We start from the raw sequence: 20,538 nt of genomic DNA on the forward strand, positions 1-20,538 counted from the left end.
AGTCACATGCAGAAATCCACTTACGCTTCTATTCCCCCAGGAATGAAAAACCTGGACATCTCATAATCACATTCTAATTGCTATCATTAGCTTCATTTTGTAGGTGATATTAGACATGCTAATTCACTCCAGTGCAAGAGAAGCTTTCCAAATAGTTCAATCTCTCCAGGCAACAGGCATTATTAATGTGCTCAGAGCATATTTAAGTCTTTCTGAATGTGTGTAGCTTTGCAAAAACAATTTGCACATGAATCTTTCAAGTACATTAAGGGATTTTCTCTTTAGTTGGCTTAACATGATACGACTATAATGTCATTTCGAGCCACTTTGAAGGGGAAGAGTGGTGAATCGGTGTATATTATTCAGTATCAGACTAACACAGAGGAAACAGGTGAGAAAACTGTGTAAACATATGACATCCCTTTTAGAACCCTGCAAAACCATAATCAGAATTCCTGCACAGTTGTGTTGCAATATTTTAATGATAAATAAGTAGTATTGCTTATGAAAGCTTCAAGGGGACATGAAAGCAGTTTGTACGGCTTAAAGGCAACATGACCAATTATACATTCAGTTTTATCTATGGGCCAAATTGCTTATGAGAGCAAAAAACAAGCAGATAGACGTAATAATTTGTCAGAAATTATACACTACAAATTGTATTTCAAGTTATATATGTTGTTATTTCTTTTCTTAGAAGTCAAGGAGGCAGTATTAAATGGATACAGTCATCAGCTTTTTACATTTCAACCAAATGACAAATAGCATGTTTCCCTCTCGCTCCTCCCTTTTGCACCGGTTAAATTGCTCCTGCACAGTTAAGAACAGTCACACCATCTTCGCGCTCACTATGAGTTGAGTACCTGCTTACTGCCTAGCAACAAGCCAAGTGATGCCATGCCTGCACGGTGGGAGTGAAGACAACGCAATTCCTCTTAATTGCTCATTGTACAGGAGTGATCTGACATGTAGAGAGGAGGGGAGAGGAGAAAGAACTGATGGACAAATATGGGAGGTAGAGCTGACATATGTGCAACACCCTCGCCGATGCAATGGCGAGGTAGTGCTTGCGAATACGTCCCACCTGTAGGTAACACCACCTTACACTACATGGTCCTTATAGGATCAAGGGGAAATTGCAGTGGTTAATCCTGCCTGGCAAGGCAGATGTTAATCTGTGATGTAATTATGTCAACCAATGTCTGTGTTACATCCTGTCTTTGTGCACTGAGAGGTAATTGGAGGAGCAGCCACCACCTGACCAAGGGAAGGTAATAAAACCCCTAGCCCAGAATGTTCTAGAGGAGTCTCTCCCCAGAGAGAGAGAAGAGAGCAGTCTCTCCCAGAAGGGAGAAGAGACCGGTCCTAGTCAGGCCCTCTGGGTCTGCAGGACACAAGCAGAGAGTAGTTAGCTGAGCAGCAGCTCAGAGTCTCTAGCATACCAGACCAGTGCAGGAAGAGCCTAGCCCCTGCCTGAAGTGGAGCAATAAGACTAGAGTTAGTGTAGTGAGGAAAGGGGTATCATCCTACCTTCAAGGGTGATACCTGAAGAGATCCAGGACCGAGCTGAAGCCTCCTCTAAGGACACAGCTGCCTCCCAGCCTGCCCTCTACATCCAGGCTGGTGACCTACATCCTGCGGCTCCCTCCAAATACCTCTCCAGTACTCCATTTACCTGTTAAAGGCACGTTTGCTGAAGTTCCTGCGGTTCCAATAAAGAACTGTAAGTTGTTTTCTTCAACCTCTGCCTCCGTCTGGTCCCTACTACTACTACTCCCATCATCACCGGCACCCTGTCCATCACCCAGAGACTCACACTCGGGACATTAAGGGGTTGCCCCAGGGAGATCCGCTATAGCAGCCGCTCCCTCATCATTTCTTGCCAACACCACCCTGCTGGAGACCTGCCAGGCTGTAGGACAGCCCTCCGGTTCCCCCGTACCAAGCACCGTGACAATAGCGTGCTTAGGCCGCAACCGCCAGCCACTCCGGTACCGCGGGCCCCGGCTGTCTCCAGGCCTCACCGCAAAGGGCTAGGCCCCGGTGGGGGATGTTGCATATGCATACTTGTAAAACATTATCGATGATTAAAATGATTAAAATAATTCAATTTCACTACAACAAAAATGCAAACATGATGGTTAACTAGTAGTAATATAATTAGGGGCTGTGTTGATTTAACTTTAAAGATATGTATTTGAAGGCTCCAATCCAGGTCAACAAAACTTTGCTTTCCAAAGATGTTAGATTTCAGCCGGTACCATTTAATAATAAAGTCAATATTTTTTTAGTGGCGTCATGTGCTTCCTCATCTTTCGTCTTGGCTGAACATGTCCTTATACATGTATAAGATATAGAAAAGATACTTTTCTATACTATTGTATTACAATATGATATGATGAATGTGTGACCTACAAGTTGTTAATATTTAAAGACAATGAAGGGTTTTGCTACCATGTTATGAAATTGGCCTTAAATAGTCACTCCCTATTTTTCAACTAACTTTGTATAAACCTATAATATACGTGACTACAAAAGACTTTGTGATATTTTGGCTTTTATTAGCGGAGCTTATCAATGTAGAAGAGAGGGGAGCAGTGAGTCACTTGAGCATGTCATCAATCACAGGGGAACTACAAAACTCACCAACACATATTACAGGCAAATGAGTCTGGCTTTTATTTAGCAAATTCTCATGCAACTTCTTTGAAACTTTTTCTCGTGCCTTCTCAGGAGTGGAGATTATTTCCACCAAAATTTTATTGCAATGATTTTTGCCTTTTTTATCCAATAATAATCCAATGCCCTGCCCACAGTGCGGAGTCTGCTGGATATATACCCCAGCTGATTTGCCCATGCCAGTGGCTAAGAATAAAACACACTGGCATCCACCATCAGGACCCCTGCGTTCCTCTTTTTTGTTTTGTCTCTGTGTGTATGCAATAACGAGCACTACAGTTAGACTCATCGCTCTATGTTCTCCTGAAGAGCCCACAAGATGTGCAAACAGTTGTGGGTAGCACAGTAGGACTGAGTTTTTGGGCAAGTGCTGCTAGAGAGCACGGTTACCGATATTGTTCATTTATCTGTCCCTGTTGGTAACACAACACTGGGTCCTTCTAGATTCTTTCTAAGCTCTGTGCTTTATTATTTATCCAGGGAGTAAAAACTCATATAACCTGGCAGTACCTAGAAGCAACATGTTCACACATTGGAGTGATTTTAATGATTACTATTAAAAGTTATATTTTATTTCCCACTTACTATGCCAATGACTTTAATATAAATACACAATATAAATACAGAGAATAATAAAGTAAAAGAAAAAGTGACTGTAAAATTTCTAAACCACAACATGTCATAAGGCTTACATCCACTGTTTATAGAGCGTTTTCACAATAAGTAGCAGGCAGTGTACTGTATACTGTATGTTACGGGATAAGTATGTCCTTTTACTAAAATCTGTTTTTGATTAAAATTAGCCAAAAATTATAACTGTTGACGACATATCACCCTCCTCCTCACTCCAGTTCTCTCTCATTTTCTACAAAAGCTTAATTAAGGATCTGAAGAGGAGCTGAATTACAGCAAAATCAAAGTACAGCTCAAGCATCTAGCGCACTAAAACATGTGGCACAATCAGGATGACAGGCAGGGTCTAGGATATCGTCTGCTCAGCCTCGTTTGCTAAACTGGTAATCACTTACTGTACTATGAGTCTGATTACAACTGTAAACGTTCAATACCTTGGATGACCTGGCATCCACTGCACAGTACATGTCCATTCCTCTGGTTTCCCAAAAGTTTACAGTCTAAAATATAATAAAAAATTATAGAAGATTTTTCTAAAATATAATCCACAAATTATTAAACATCTTATAGAAGATGTTTTGGTTTATAGAAGTGCAATTTACAACTTTCCAGTGTACATTTATTACACAAAGTTAACTTTAATATCAGGAAAAAATCAATAAAAATAAATGTCCTCTAAAAGTTGTACTTTGTGTTTGTTGCTACACGTCTGTAATGTGATTACAGTACTTTTCTGTTTTACAAACTTTTTTTTTTACTTCAGCTAAGTCTACAGTTTCTTTTCTAAATGTTCTACAGATATGCAGATGTAGTGAAAAGAAAAGCCAAGTGAACTGATCTAACAGTAGCCACCATATGAGGATAGATGGCATAGGTAACAATAGCTCAGGGGATACCACTGCTAAAAAGGAGTCATCAAAGTAAGTGATCAAAGTGAGGCATTGTTTGAATTGAATAAATTATGGTGACCTCGAAAATTGAGAAGTCAGGTATCAAAGTGAGGCATCAAGGACAGTCATTAGTTCCATAACTAATGCAGCTCGAATGTCTATAATATCTGAGGCCATCTTTCAACTGATATATGCCCGAAAATGACAAGCAGACCATTGCAGTTACAGCATCGACAGATCTGAACAGTTTCTCTCTGTAGTGCCTGTATCACCTCAGTCTCTTCTAACTTGAAATGAAGTGATGGGGGGTGTAATAATGGTTTTGTGGTAGTTTTTAGTCAAGCGAACCCACAGTTTTGTAGTTTGCTGCGTATGGTTTGCCGTCCCTTTTTTTAATCTCCTAATGTAGGTGTAACTCTTGTTTCCCAACAATTTTCTTACATATATTGGTTCCCTAGATACTTTTTGTGGTACAAATTGTGGCACACATTTAGATCTATAAACATTCCCATCCCTTTCTGGATTTGTCAAGTTTTTTAACACACAAGAGTTTTGCTTGTGCTTTGCCTAATTTATAATGGCTGTTTGCCACAATATAAAATGATTCTGAAAAAAACAAGCTAAAGTCAAACAACAGCAAAAAAAAAAGCAAATCAATCAATAGAATCCCCCAAATGAGTATAAAGGGTTTGGCCATTGATTTTTATTCTTTGAGATGGAGCATTGGGTGATTCGCCGGAGGTTGGGTCTAGAAGGCTGACTGTCAGGGAAAACTAACAGATATAATACAGGCTGTCAATTGCATGCAAATGGACTTAAAGATATAACTGTTTCTTACAGAAGTGGACCAACTGTGACAATTTTTTGACACAATGTCAGTAACTGATTTTGGGATTAATAAACCGGCTCCACTGGATTACTGTTGTTTTATTTGGCTGTTTGAGTGAAGCGTATGTTTTGTAAGTAATTCATTTAATATGGGCAGTATGTACAGTACAGATGCATAATGTTACAAAATGTCTAAATGGTTATTTCTATACTGTACATTGTACACTATTATTTGTAGTAGGTTTCCTGTTCATTGAATGTTTCCCCAGGCAAAGTAGAGTTAAATAATAGAAAGGCTTATATTCATATAAATAGCAGAATTGTATATCTTCCGTGGTCACTGCTGCCTCTAATTTTGTGTTCATATTGTAGGCACAGCAACCACTATTTCCCTAAATACCAGAGTAATTCATTATTCAACTGTCATGGGAGCATTGTTCTGTAGCAATATGTTATACTGCATCTTTCCACCAGCCCACTTCATCACTGCCAACACACATCCAGCGCTACAAGCTAGGAGATTGTTTTTGTAGAAATCAATCTCTAGTGTTTTATTCAATGTTATTTTTAAGCATAATAAAACATATTAGCTCTATATATATATATATATATATATATATATATATATATTGTGGGGATTTGGCCCAGTAGAGACCGTGGTAGCGGGGTGCTGGGATGCAGTTCAAGACAGGGACACCAGGGTACAGTCCAAACAGGTCTCGCCTGCGTTTATTGCAGCAAAATAAAACCAGCCTTTACATTCAGGTATTTGAATAAACAAAAGAAAACCTACCCGTCAGGGTGCTAACTATACACAATAGTCCACTAGCTCACACTAAACAAAAGATCGCGTGGCTGCTCCAGACCCACAGGTCAGAGCTGTGTCCTCTCAGCCTCCTTCCACAGAGAGACAACCCACTCAACTCTGCTGAGTCATTTTATCCAGGCTAATTAGGCTGTTCCCATCACCTGTGTCCAAGGTGCTGGACAAACCCACCTCAGCACTAAGGCCTTGCATAGAAGCAAAACCTAGGGGAAACATACCGCCCATCCACAGTTAACCCCTTCAGTGTCTCACATACCCTCCCCCTCTGTTTGACCCTGTGGGGACGAACACTTTTGGCCATCAGACAGTGGGTACGGGACAGGGCATCGGCATTCCCATGCAATTTTCCTGCTCGATGTTCCACCGTGAATTTAAAATTCTGGAGCATTAGGAACCACCTTGTGACCCTGGCGTTCCTCTCCTTGGCCTGACTCATCCAGGTTAGGGGAGAGTGATCGGTCACCAGTGTAAACTGCCGCCCTACCAAATAATACCTCAGGGATTCCAGAGCCCATTTGATCGCCAAGCACTCCCTCTCAACTATACTATAGTTCTTTTCAGGAGGTGTGAGCTTGCGGCTCAGGAATGTTACAGGATGTTCCTCACCCTCCACTACTTGGGACAGGACAGCCCCCAAGCCCACGTCAGAAGCGTCAGTCTGCACAATAAAGGTCTTGGTGAAGTTAGGGGTGATCAGTATCGGTCCCTCACACAAAACCGTCTTAAGTCGCTGAAACGCCCCCTCAGCCTCTTCACTCCACTTTACCATCACCGCCCTGCTACCCTTAGTCAGGTCAGTCAGAGGTGCCGCTATTGTCACAAAATCGGGGATAAATCGGCGATAATAGCCCACTATGCCCAGAAAAGCCCTCACTTGCTTCTTGCTCAAAGGTCGTGGCCACTGCTGGATCGCCTCTACTTTATTTACTTGGGGTTTGATGACCCCTCGCCCAATACGGTACCCCAGGTAACGGGCCTCTTCCAGACCCAGTGCACACTTTTGGGGGTTCGCTGTCAGCCCTGCTGCCCTCAGGGAGTCTACCACTGCTTGTACTTTGGCTAGATGACTCTCCCAGTCGTTACTATAGACTATAATGTCATCTAAGTAGGCCGAGGCATAACTCCGGTGAGGTTTTAGCACGAGATCCATTAACCTCTGGAATGTGGCGGGAGCCCCATGTAGCCCAAAGGGGAGTACCACGTACTGAAAAAGCCCATCAGGGGTAACAAAAGCGGTCTTCTCTTTAGCCCTGTCAGTCAGGGGTACCTGCCAATACCCTTTCGTCAGGTCAAGGGTGGAGAAGAACCTAGCCTGTCCAAGTCGTTCTATCAACTCGTCAACCCTGGGCATGGGATAGGAATCAAATTTGGACACCTCGTTCAACTTCCTAAAATCATTGCAGAACCGTAGGGAACCATCAGGTTTGGGAATCAACACAATAGGACTCGACCAGTCACTTTTAGACTCCTCGATAACCCCCAGGTCTAACATCTGCCTGACTTCTTCGGCTATGGCAAGCCGGCGCGCTTCAGGGACCCGGTAAGGTTTTTGGTGTACCCGGATGTGGGGTTCGGTTATGATGTCATGCTTGATGACTGAAGTACGTCCCGGTAACTTAGAGAACACATCCATATTTCGGAGCACAAACTCCTTCGCTTCCTGAATCTGGGCCCTGGAGAGGGACTCCGAGATCCGTACTTCAGGCACCTTGGCATCGGGTACACCTACCTCCGGTGTCCCCTTCTTGGAGACAGATGCCTTCTCTACTCCCATGGCCATCAGGGACTCTCTTTCCCTCCATGGCTTTAGGAGGTTCACGTGGTATATCTGTTCGGGTTTCCTCCTCCCCGGCTGAGATACCCTGTAGGTTACCTTCCCCACTCTCTCCATGACCTCATATGGCCCTTGCCATTTGGCCAAGAACTTGCTCTCCACGGTGGGCACCAGAACTAGCACTCTGTCGCCTGGGTTAAAGGTCCTGAGTCTGGCTGACCTATTGTAGACCCTAGACTGGGCCTCTTGTGCCCTTGTCATGTGTTCCTTTACAAGGGGCATTACCGCCGCTATGCGGTCCTGCATAAGGGAGACGTGTTCTATCACACTACGGTGGGGGGTACTCTCCTGCTCCCAGGTCTCCTTGGCTACATCCAAAAGCCCACGTGGGGAACGGCCATATAACAGCTCAAAGGGTGAGAAACCCGTGGAGGACTGGGGAACTTCACGTATGGCAAACATCAAATAGGGCAACAAACAATCCCAGTCCTTCCCATCTTTGCTGACCACCCTCTTAAGCATCCCCTTCAAGGTCTTATTAAACCTCTCGACCAGGCCATCTGTCTGAGGATGATACACAGAGGTGCGGAGCTGTTTTACCTGTAGTAACTTGCACATCTCCTTCATTACCCTAGACATGAATGGGGTACCCTGGTCAGTCAAGATTTCCTTGGGGAGGCCTGTGCGTGAGAACACCTGGAACAGCTCCCTAGCAATATTTTTGGAGGAGGTGTTCCTTAATGGAATCGCCTCGGGATACCGCGTAGCGTAGTCCAGGATAACTAGGATGTATTGGTGCCCCCTGGAGGATTTGACTATGGGGCCAACCAGATCCATTGCAATCCGTTCAAAGGGCACTTCTATGATCGGTAGCGGGACCAAAGGACTCCTGAAGTGGGAGACCGGGGCAGTAAGTTGGCACTCAGGGCAGGAGCTACAATACCGGTTTACCTCCTCCCATACCCCGGGCCAGAAAAATCGCTGCAGGATCCTCTCTCGGGTCTTCTCAGCACCTAAGTGCCCTCCCAGCACATGTTTGTGTGCCAACTCTAGCACCAGCCTACGGTGAGATTGGGGTACTACAAGTTGCTCAACCTCCTCACCCCGTATCTGGTCGACCCTGTACAACAGTTCCCCAATAATCACCATTCGGGGGTATATTTTATCAGCCCCTGGTATTTGGAGTACCCCATTTATCACCTTGACATTCTCCCGTGCTTTAACCAAGGTAGGGTCCTGTAGCTGTGCAGCCCCAAAATTGTCCCGGGAAATCTCAAGGTCCAGCATGTCGGCCACCTCCTCGTGGCCCTCGACCTCACCAGCTAGGACCTCTAGGGGAGAGAATTCATCACATGGGGTCACCCCTACTGCTGGTGTGTGTACATCGGCCTCAAAGGGTTCAGGGGCCAAGGCCGGACATACCTGATGTCCATTATCTGCAACAGCACCTGAGGTGGGTCTTCGTCTCCAGAGGTCCCAAAACACCGGTAAGTCTCTGCCGATAATAGCCTCATGAAAAAGGGTCCCCACCACCCCCACTTCATGGGTAACAGTACCACAAGGGGTATGTAGGTTGATGACAGCAGTGGGATATTCGCGAGTGTCCCCATGTATACACAACACTCCCACTCTCCGCCCACTCTATAGTCCAGGATCAACCAAAGTTCCCCGCACCAGGGTGACCAGACTCCCTGAGTCTAGCAAGGCTTCCACTGTGTGACCACCGATTGTGACCATGCATACTTGGGGTTCTGCACCCGTGACTGACTCTGCCGCCAGAACTGGCCGGGCAAACAGTGACACTCGCCGGGTCTGGTTGCAGTCCATTGGCTCCACTGACAGTGGACAGTTGGCAGCAATATGGCCCATTTCATGGCACCGCCAGCACTGGATACGGCCATGACCTCTGTCACGAGCCTCACTGGGTTTCTGGGTATCCACGCCCCCCAATGAACCCCCTCCCAACCTGACATGTCTCCCCTTTTCCGCAGTAGCAGTCTTACCAGCTGGTTTGGTGACCCTGTCACTGGCACTGCTTCGTGTGGGAGAGGTAAGTAGAAGGTCCTCTGTAGCCCGATACCTCTCTACAAGGGACACAAGCTCCTCAGCTTTTGTGGGACCGGCCTGTCCAACCCACCGCTGGAGCCGAGAGGGCAGAGAACGGGTGAACTTGTCGAGGACCACTCTCTCTACCATCTGTGCTGGGGTGCAGTCCTCTGGTTGTAGCCACTTCCGGACAAGATGGATCAGGTCATGCATTTGGGAGCGTGGGGGTAATTTTTCTGAGTAAGCCCACTGGTGGACCCGGCTGGAGCGAACTTGAACGGTGACCCCAAGACGAGCCAGAATCTCCGCCTTTAGCTGGGGGTACTTACGGGCCTCCGTTTCACTCAGGTCGTAGTAAGCCTTCTGCGACTCGCCGGTCAGGAACGGTGCCAGGACATCTGCCCACTGCTCAGCCGGTAACTCCTCTCGCTCAGCTACTCGCTCGAACACAGTGAGATACGCCTCCACGTCGTCGGTCGTCGCCATTTTTTGTAAGGCCTTTTGTACTGCAGCCCGTGCGGAATGCTGGACAACCGGGTACCCTTGCAGACCAGTATGGGACCCCTCAGTAGTCGTCGCTTGCGGTGCTGCCATCATGCCAGAAAACTTCTCCATCATCAGCTGGAACATGGCTCGGGATTCTTCCTGCTGCTGGCGGGACCTCTCCTCCTGCAGCTGGAACATGGCTTGCTGCTGACGGGACCTCTCCTCCTGCTGCTGGAGCATGGCTTGCTGCAGCTGCCGATTAGCCTGGGACTCTTCCTGCTGCTGCTGCCGATTAGCTCTGGCCTCCTCTTGCAGGTATTTAATAAAGTCCTCCATCTTGGCTGTATCCTGCAATTTGCCTGATGCTTTCAGCCAGGCCATGCAATGTTGCAGGATGTATCAAGCCTTCCAGGTGTATGTCTTTTTGAACTGCCCGCAATCCGAAGCACCATATGTGGGGATTTGGCCCAGTAGAGACCGTGGTAGCGGGGTGCTGGGATGCAGTTCAAGACAGGGACACCAGGGTACAGTCCAAACAGGTCTCGCCTGCGTTTATTGCAGCAAAATAAAACCAGCCTTTACATTCAGGTATTTGAATAAACAAAAGAAAACCTACCCGTCAGGGTGCTAACTATACACAATAGTCCACTAGCTCACACTAAACAAAAGATCGCGTGGCTGCTCCAGACCCACAGGTCAGAGCTGTGTCCTCTCAGCCTCCTTCCACAGAGAGACAACCCACTCAACTCTGCTGAGTCATTTTATCCAGGCTAATTAGGCTGTTCCCATCACCTGTGTCCAAGGTGCTGGACAAACCCACCTCAGCACTAAGGCCTTGCATAGAAGCAAAACCTAGGGGAAACATACCGCCCATCCACAGTTAACCCCTTCAGTGTCTCACAATATATATATATATACTTACACGCAAAAAATGGGCAGTACACTCATAGTAAAGAAAGATCAAAGAGGAACTTTAATTCACCTGAATATGTAGTCACATTTTAAGGTAAAATAAAATACCCCTTTAATGTTTTTTCCCTCGGGAGTGCTACCCATTTTTTGTATTGATATCTTTGGAACTCCTGTAAAGAGTGCATATATATGTATATATTATACATGCATGTATATGTGATAAATGTACTGAATATACAATGGAAAATTAATATACACTTCTTCTGCCATCTGTAAACCTATTGTGTTCACTTGCATGGGCTTTAATCAGTCTCCCCAATTACAGCGTTCTGGTTTCCTGTCATACTTGTGCAGTACTCATCATTTTCTTCAAATATATTTGTAACATTTTAAAACATTTTCAACGTGAAAAGGTGTATGCAGTAATAATGCATGAAAACGTTACATTGCTAGCACAGGAATCACTAAAATATAATAGCAATGTTTTATCTAATCCTTGGTAGGTAAAAAGGAAAGATCAAGCTGCAGGCGAGGCTGCTGATGTATTTCACAAAAAGATTTTTTGTCATAATGATTTCACTAAAATATAGTAAAACTGTAGATGTAAACCTAAAAATTTGTGGTAATATTAGTTAAAACTGTGAAAAGAAATGTATAAAAAATTAAAAAATGTATATTGTCTCATTATTTCAATCTTAATGGAACGTTAAATGTGTAAAAAGCTGGCGGCACGTGGGCACCATCATATTGGCTTATATTGTCGCTCCCCGTGACATCAATCTGTCACCATAACAGCCTTGGGTCATACAAAGACCTGAGGCTGTCTTGTTTTAACCTATCTATTACACTGTGCAATTTGCAAATTGTAACAGACAATGTGGTAAATCACCATATACTGCCATACTGTAGTATGACAGTATATGGTGGGATAAATAGCACAGCCTAGGTTTAAAGTACGCTAGGGGGTCTGAAAAATGGAAAAAAAAAAGTTAGGAGAATAAAAATTTAAACCCCGCTTTCCCTGGAACTTGTGTGTTATATTTTACTTTGCACCCTGTCACAATCCTCTGTGTCAGCTCCTTCCTCTCCCACTAATAGTGAAGAGCTGTACAGGACCACAAAGGTTTAGGCTAAGAGCTGTAATGGGCTTCTGTAGCCTGCCTTTAGTGAATATTAAGTCCCTGGTGACAGGTTTCCTTAACCCGTAATGGAAAATAGTGCACAAAGTCAAAAATGCCATTTTTTTGCCATTTTGCTAAATATAAAAATGTAATAAAAAGGCTGTACAGTCCTCAAAACAGTAGCCTTGAAAAGTTACAAAAAATAACACCACACACTGCTCCGAGGTATGAGAAAGTTACAAGTGCCATAAGATGGCAAAATGAAGATTTTTTTCTACATGTTTTGTAATTTTTGTAAACGTATGAAAACATTAAAAAACTGATATAAATGTGGTATCCCTGTGATCTTACTGACCCAAAGAACAAAGCCAGACATGTCATTTGGGGCACACATTGAAAGCCGTAAAAATCCAAGCCCAAAAGAAAATGTTGTAAATGCAACTTTTCCACCAATTTCACTGCATCTGGAATCTTTGGAATAGCGTCACTATGAATTGCAATTTGTTACGTAGAATTTGCAAGAAATTTTTTCACTGCAAGGATTTGTGATTATTTCACTGCTTCTATGCCAGAATCTAGCCAAGAATGTATTTTTTTGTGGACTAGACACCCAGGGGGAGGTATTTATCAGGGCTTCTGCACTTCGCCAGCTTATTGCTAGCACTAGCTATTATTTTCCCCTTTCCACCACCATCTCCATGCCTGGGGACAGGCCAGAGGGTGGGCACAGCCAGTGTGGAGTAGGCCAGCGCAGAGCATTCCTGCCCTACGCACTTTTTGCAGCTGCCATTGGATTGCACAGGAGCAGCGGCGGTGCTATCACACCCATGATAAATAACCCCCTTTGTTTGTAACACATTTGCATGTATACATGATGTACCCTTCACCAGAAATTATGTGGACATATATATACAACATTTTTGGAGCTGTGGTATTTTTGTGAATGGAAAAATATTAATATTAAAAAGTATACTCATATAGTCTTAGACAACGATCAAAACTGGGCAGCTACCTGAAATCAGAGCACTATACTACTTTACATACAACTGAATTATTCTAAGAGAATACAAAGAGGGATTTATCACAAGTCTGAGGCTTTTTTTTTGCCTCTGCGCCTAAAGTTGCTCCTTAATTGCGCTACACTGGTGCAAAAATGACACAACTGCAGCACGTATAACATGTTGGTGCCAATTATGGACATGTACCTTTTTTTGCAGCCAAAACATGACTCAGAGTTGTAATTACCCCCCCCCCCCCAAAAAAAAAGAGTTTGTATACACCTATACTAGCTATGGGGAAATGCACAATCAGCTAATGGCTATTTCTGCCAACACACACATGCTATCCTAATATGGCTGAACCTACATTATTCTACATGGGAAGAGAGGAGCACATTACTGCCGAACACATCTCACAGATAGTGTGAGATTGGTCATTAGGATTATAACATTCCCAATCCTTCTTTCCCCTAACATCATGTGTCAGGGAGGGATACGTATCTTATTAGTCTGTCAGTCCCACTTACACCTTTAACTTAACTGCAATGTGTTTGGAAGCATTAAGGGTCATTTACAGGGTTAATATGTAAAAATGTTTTTTTTTGGGTAAATGAAGGGAGAGATATTGTAAAGGTTTTATAAAGGTGTATTGTAAATGAGGGAAAATTATTAACACATATCTAAACATTATCTTACCTCTTCCTTCTTCTTGTTCTCTCATAGCTCTCCCTTTAAGAGCTCTGTTCCATGTGCCTCCAAATTCTCCTTGCTTACTCCTCTCCAAAGACTCTTTGCCTGACGTTTTGAACCATGGTCCATACCTCCGCGGTGTGCTTGGTGACTCTGGGGCTTCCTTAAACACCCTACTTAACTGGGCTGCTCCAGGTTCCTGAAGGTCTCCTCGATCGCTGGTGCCATCCACCAAGGTTTTGTCACTGTCTGAAACTATATGTTCACCTTCAAAACTTGCATGTAAAAATACAACACTTCCAGCCGTTAAATATAAGACTATAAATGTGAAAAAGCGAACAGGCTTCCGTCGAAAATACCTTTGAAATTTTGCAATTATCTTGGCCATATCTTGTACATTATCTGAGTTTATTTTAAAAGCCTTTTTACTAGTTTAATTAATCACAATCTTCTACTTCCATTTCTGCCACATTCCATTTGCAACATCTTCTAATACAGACACAAACGGAATATTTAAGCAGAAGAAGGCTGGTTAAGAAAATACATTGCAATTTCAAAATTATCCGGAGGTGGAAACATTTCCTTGCACGAAAAAGCAGCGTGATGGAAAAATAAGAATAGATTTCTTTTCAAGTGACTGTGCTGTGTATTCCATTTCTGCTCAGTCTACTCCTTGCCAATAAAGGTTCCAAACCGGGACCCTAGAGAGGCCATTGATGGACAGATCATTTTAAGAAAATTGAGAGTATGAAGGTGGTTTGAAAGCCGATCAGCTGACACAGCTCTCTCTCATTCTTTCTGCTTTCAGTTCCTGAGCACGGATTCTTGGAAGCATCGCTTTAATGGAAATGACACCACTCTTTTTTTCTGTAAAGACGAAAGGTCCCTGGATACAAAACACTCAGAGGAACCTTTTGTTAAATAAACCGTCATTCACTTTGGTCCAAGATGAAAATGCTGCACCTACAAGTCAAACGGAAACAACCTCATTAGCTATTTGGGACGTTTCAATTTTAAAAACAAACACAAAAAAGACTATATTTCTTTTAATATACAAAAGATTGAGATCTAACCCAACCTAATAACAAGTATACAAGAAAAAAAAAATACAGATTATAGTTCCTTGTGTTCTCAATTGATGTGTCTTGTTCAGGACTATAATATCTATCTAGTTATCTATATGACATATATATATATTATATATATATAGCTAAATAAACATATCTATATCTATATATCTATATCTATATGGGTCATGTTATGGGTAACAAATCAGTACTATTTTTCATTCACTGGTTTTAATACTGGTTCATTGTAGTCCATTTAGCTGAAATAATTGACAGAATTACTAATATGGGTGTTTTTAGGATTCATCACTTTGATGATAACTTTGACACATGGTACAACTGTCTTACTTTAGACGTTTTTTTTAGTTGATTTAGTGTGAGTTTATTTTTGGCACAGGAACTATTTTATGCGTTGCCACTCAACCTTTTCCGGATAATACCGTACTCCCCTTTCCATAAGCCACACCCCCTAAATCGGACTAATTGGAAACATTTTCTAAATTTGTCTAAAAGCCTTGATAAAGGGCATTTTAGTTTATTGACGTGAATGTTGTCAAAAATCTGCCAAAGTGGATTAATAATTTACCCCAAAGTTCCAAAAGTTAGGTTGGATTTAACCCCGAACAACCAAACTTTTACAAATTTATCAAACTGTCCAGTGGCTGTTTAAAAGATCATTCAAGATCACCATTATGCATCATTGGGAGTGTTGGTGCCCAAACTTGACACGCCACTTCTATGGGACTTCTAGGACAAATATATCATAGTGAATAAACTACTAGTAGAACAGGTACAACATTCATTTAGAAAACTTCATGGGATCTATGTGTCTTAAAGAAAGTGCACATTTCACTAATTTAATCTGGGTTTTTTTGTATCTAAAAAACAAGTATGATTTTCCGTGTTCCTTCTTCATATGTACAATTGAAAAATAATACTTATCTAACATTTTTTACATAATGTTGTCTCATTGTTTTAATGACATATCTTATGAGGGTTACTATAATTAATTTTATCTATAATTGCTGTTATGACTGGTCCAATCAAATCGTCTGCTTTTTTAATCCCAATTTTCTAAAGACAAAGAAGCACAAAGTCTACATAAATACAAGGGTAAAAATGTTTTATATTAAAAGCCTGAAAGCAAAGGTTCTCAACTATAATGAAGGGGAAAGGGTGATAATTCAGAACTGTTTTATGACTATACATTGTATTTATCTATAATTGATTTTCACTGAGCCATTAACATTGATAATTGCATGCTCAGCAGTAATTCCACAGATTCCCTTTGATTTTCAATTACATTTTATAGGACAGTCGCACATCTTGGCTCATCTTTAATTAGTGACTTTTCTCTTTGTAAATGCTTTTTTTCAGCAGAGAATTGGTTTGGGCAAAACAGAAGGTATGAATTAAGGGTGGCTGGGTAAGATGCTATTTATATTGGAGCACATTTACTAAGGGCCATGCACCAGTTTTCTGTCGGACTTTGTACGTTCTTTCTAATGTAAACTGCATGCACATGTATTAAAGAAGTTGCTGAGAAGCACTTGTGGCGCAAGTTGCACTATACCCAATGTGACACAAAATTCTGCACTGAAGGTGGAGTTCCGGTGCACAGTCAGACCTTGCACCAGATTTAACATACAGACAGAAATGTGTTGCATGCCCCATGTTAAAGGTGCACTCTGTTGGGTCGGTGCAGGGGGTGCCAGATTCATGAAGAACAGGCGCGAGAAATCCTGAATCTGGCACATTCTGTACTATACACAGGCAAACTGCACATAGTGTACATTGTAATGAAAGGATTAAAACAAGACAGCCTCGGGTCTTAGGAAGACCCGAGGCTGTCATGGCGACGGATCGCCGCTCCCCGATGACATCACGGGGAGCGACGATCCTCGGCAAGATGGCGGCGCTGCTCGCTGATCACAGGTGTTACCGGTAAGTCTTTGCTGCAATATGAAGCAAAGACTTACCAGCTATGGAGAGGGCTCAGCCCGTGAGCCCTCTCCATGTACTGGGACCCGAAGCACCATGAATACACGGTTGGCGGTCGTGAACTGGTTAAATACATGTACAAGCAGTTTGCACTGAAAAGAATGTAAAAAGTAAGACAGAAAAGTGGTGCAGGGGCTTTTATAAATGAATTAATAATATAAATATCAAAACTGATGTGTGCCACAATGTTTCCTTGCAGGCATATTTCAGGTGATATCCACTAAAATACAAGAGGCAGTGTAGTACTTATACTGCTTATACTCGAGTATATAAAAAAAAATTAACACTGTACTCACCTTTCCGACATCCCCTTAGGTCCTCTTCTGCTTCCATTGCTCCGGTGCCTCCTCAGGTCCTTCAGACCCTCTTTGGGTTCTTCCACTCCTATTTGACTCCTCTTTGGGAAGTTCTGCTCCTCTTCGGGTCCCCTTGTGATGCTAGCGGCTCACAAACAATGACGTTGGGAAGCGGCTGATGTCATTCTGTGTGCCGACCGGGCGTGAAGACCAGAAGAGGAGCGTAACGTCCCAAAGAGGAGCGGAAGAGGAGTGGAAGAACCCGAAGAGGACTTAAGGACCCGAGACGGTACCAGAGCATCGGAAGCAGAAGAGGACCTACAGGGGACGTCGGAAAGGTGAGTACAGGTGCTGGCAGGCTGTATACTACAGAGGCTGGCAGGCTGTATACTACAGAGGCTGGCAGGCTATATACTACAGGGGGCTGGCAGGCTATAAACTACAAGGGTTGGCAGGCTATATACTACAGGGGACTTGCCGGATATATACTGGGAGGCTGTGAGCAATGCATTTCCCACCCTCGGCTTATACTCGAGTCAGTAGGTTTTCCCAATTTTTTTGTGTTAAAATTAAGTACCTTGGCTTATACTCGGGTCGGCTTATACTCGAGTATATACAGTAATCCCATAGCAAGCTCTATAAAAGAGATAATAGTAAATAGATAAATTATAAAAGTATTGTTACTATTTCAGTAATACCGTATCTTTTGTAGGTACCATATGGCAGAATATGTTGTGTCTTTCACTTTGTGACTCATAGGATCACAGTTGAACTCTTTGCTTGAAGCATAAATTAATTTTTTTTTAAACTTATTGTTATTGGCTTTGTCCCATAACTTTAACAGTACAGCATTACTGCAATTTATATTACATTGCCAAAACAGTACAAAGACATCATATGTATCAATAATATCTATCAATAATATATATTCCATACATCCACCCATCTCCCCTGTTCCGTGTCTCAGAGTAATTAAAAAAAAGATTCTTAAAACATAAACTGCAAAAATATAAAGAGAAACAACTCTCCTGGATCCATCTCAGGTAGTCCCTATAGTAGCACATCCTGATAATAGTTCTTTCAAATATCAGTAAACTTTTAACAAACTGCAAAAATGAATAGTAAACTTTGTAATATACTTCATTAAATAAATTTGTTCCTCTGTCCTTATCCCCTGCCTTTCTTCCTTATTTCAGCAGTTCATGCACATCAGTTTTCTGTTCCACACTCCACTGACAGCTGAGAGATAAAGTACAGCACACAGTAGGTTAATGTACGCCATTTATATCTCTGGTGTCTTCTTTGTGTCAGAGCATTTCTCAACACCTCAACAGCTTCTTCTAAAGTTACACTCCTAACATGATAGAGGTTCAAAGCTGTGGCTGAACGCCCATTAAGCACAATTAAATGGTAGTAGGAATACAAATAGGGATTAAGACCACCCAGACTCATATTTGTTATTGCATGTTCATTATATGAGAGTAGATGAACTTTAAGCAAACTACATGAATACATGCTGAAAAATACTATAGCTAGACTGGAAAGTGATCATCCTGAGAACATTGCACCAGGGAGCAGCATGTCACACCCAAGAATAACTTACTTCTATACTACTGATCCTAACTGTCAGTATGATCAACATTCAGCAATCTATTAAAAAGTGCTGAGGCTTATATCTCCTCGCGGACACTAAACAATTCCTGTGCAGTATGTCTGAGCTGGATTTTATGGAACTTCAAAAAGAGAATGAACTAATAAAAAACAAATCCTTTTGATATGCACATATATATTTAGTACTGTGCAAAAGTTTATAATGATATAAAGAGAAATGTAGAGCAACTCAATATTTGGTATGACCATCCATTCCCTTAAAAAAAAGAATCCATTTTTTTTAGTTACTCTTACAGGTTCAGCAGGGAGGTTGTTCCAAACATATCCAAACACTCTATGGATTGCTGAAATCTTTCTGACTCTTAGTGATGAGAGTAACCAAACTTGGAAATTCTGTTCAGGTCAAGGTACCGACCCAGACCCAAAAAACACCCCTGGTAACACATCGATGCTGTCACCGATCGTAGGTGTTGACTGTTTAAATGCTACGTCATTTAAATTGATACAGTTTTGACACTAACAATGCCAACTGCCACTCAAAGGGCCGATAAATGCTGCCATCAACTTTGCTGGGGGCATTTAAAAAGTTAACGCCCGCGATTAGGCAGGTAGGTTGAGTCGGACCCAGCCGTCTCATGGAGTTCGGAGGAGGGTCCAGGGGGCCCGAACCGCCAGAGTTTGGCATGTGCTTTATGGTTTGCTTAGCACCACTCATCATATAAACCTAGATCATGTTGAGATTAGGGCTCCAATTTCTCAAGATTCAATTTAGTTTAACATTGTGATATGCCACAAACAGGCTACAATTCCCAAAATGTGGCCATAGAGATAGGATGAACTATAATTCCATAGCATCCAGAAAATGAAGCAATAACTGGGTAGTAAAGTGTGTAACTCTAAGGCTATATTCACACTGCCGTTGCCCGCCCGTACCGTACCGTAGCGGGCAACGGCAGTGTACGGGGAGAGGAGGAGGAGGTGAGCGCAGCTCACCCCCGCCCCTCTCCATAGCAACCTATGGCGCACGGCGCCGTATTACGGGTAAAGATAGGACACACGTGCGGCACCGTACCGCTCCCGTAGGGTGCCGTGCGCCCATAGAAGTGTGTGGGGGACGTATATCGTCCGTATATACGTCGGCCGTATATACGTCCCCCATACGTTCATGTGAATATAGCCTAAGAATGATAATCCCTTTCCTTTATGCAAACTATAATACAATTTATGAGAATATCCAATAACTTGCTCATTCTTACATACGGTATATTTCCTATACTAACCATGTATTCTTCAACAAACAACAAAGCAATTTAATGTGGACAATCCAATTACCCACTACAGTCTATTTTTATATTTTCTCTAAAAGGTGTTTTGTCTGCACTGATTATCTCAAGCTCTAGTGATAGCACAGATAAGGTCATCCAATGTCGAATCTGTAATAGCAACAGTTCAACTCCATAACCCTTAACCCTATTTAACTGCTGAGGTTTCATGTACAAAATAATTTGGTTTGTTTCATTTTTGGTGAGCTGTAATAAACTAAAATGGATATTTCATCTTCAATAAGCTCCTAATATTCAGGTGTACCATGAACCATCCATGAAGACACATGAAGAAATATTGTGCCATGGTAGCATACACTAAACACTCACTTGCTCACTCTACTGATAGATTGCCATT

At 42.6% G+C, this 20,538-nt stretch overlaps 1 protein-coding gene across 1 annotated transcript in view; it reads right to left on the reverse strand.

Moving 5' to 3' along the window:
• Positions 1-20,538, reverse strand: part of WSCD2 (WSC domain containing 2) — a 212,850-nt gene that overhangs the window by 119,240 nt on the left and 73,072 nt on the right. The window contains exon 2 of the mRNA XM_072142674.1: positions 13,890-14,846. Within this exon, the coding sequence (XP_071998775.1) occupies positions 13,890-14,271 (382 nt within the window). The 5' untranslated portion in view covers positions 14,272-14,846. The remainder of the gene's footprint in view (positions 1-13,889; positions 14,847-20,538) is intronic.

This window comes from Engystomops pustulosus, chromosome 1, assembly GCF_040894005.1.
Source record: "Engystomops pustulosus chromosome 1, aEngPut4.maternal, whole genome shotgun sequence".
In the NCBI taxonomy this organism is placed as follows: domain Eukaryota; kingdom Metazoa; phylum Chordata; class Amphibia; order Anura; family Leptodactylidae; genus Engystomops; species Engystomops pustulosus.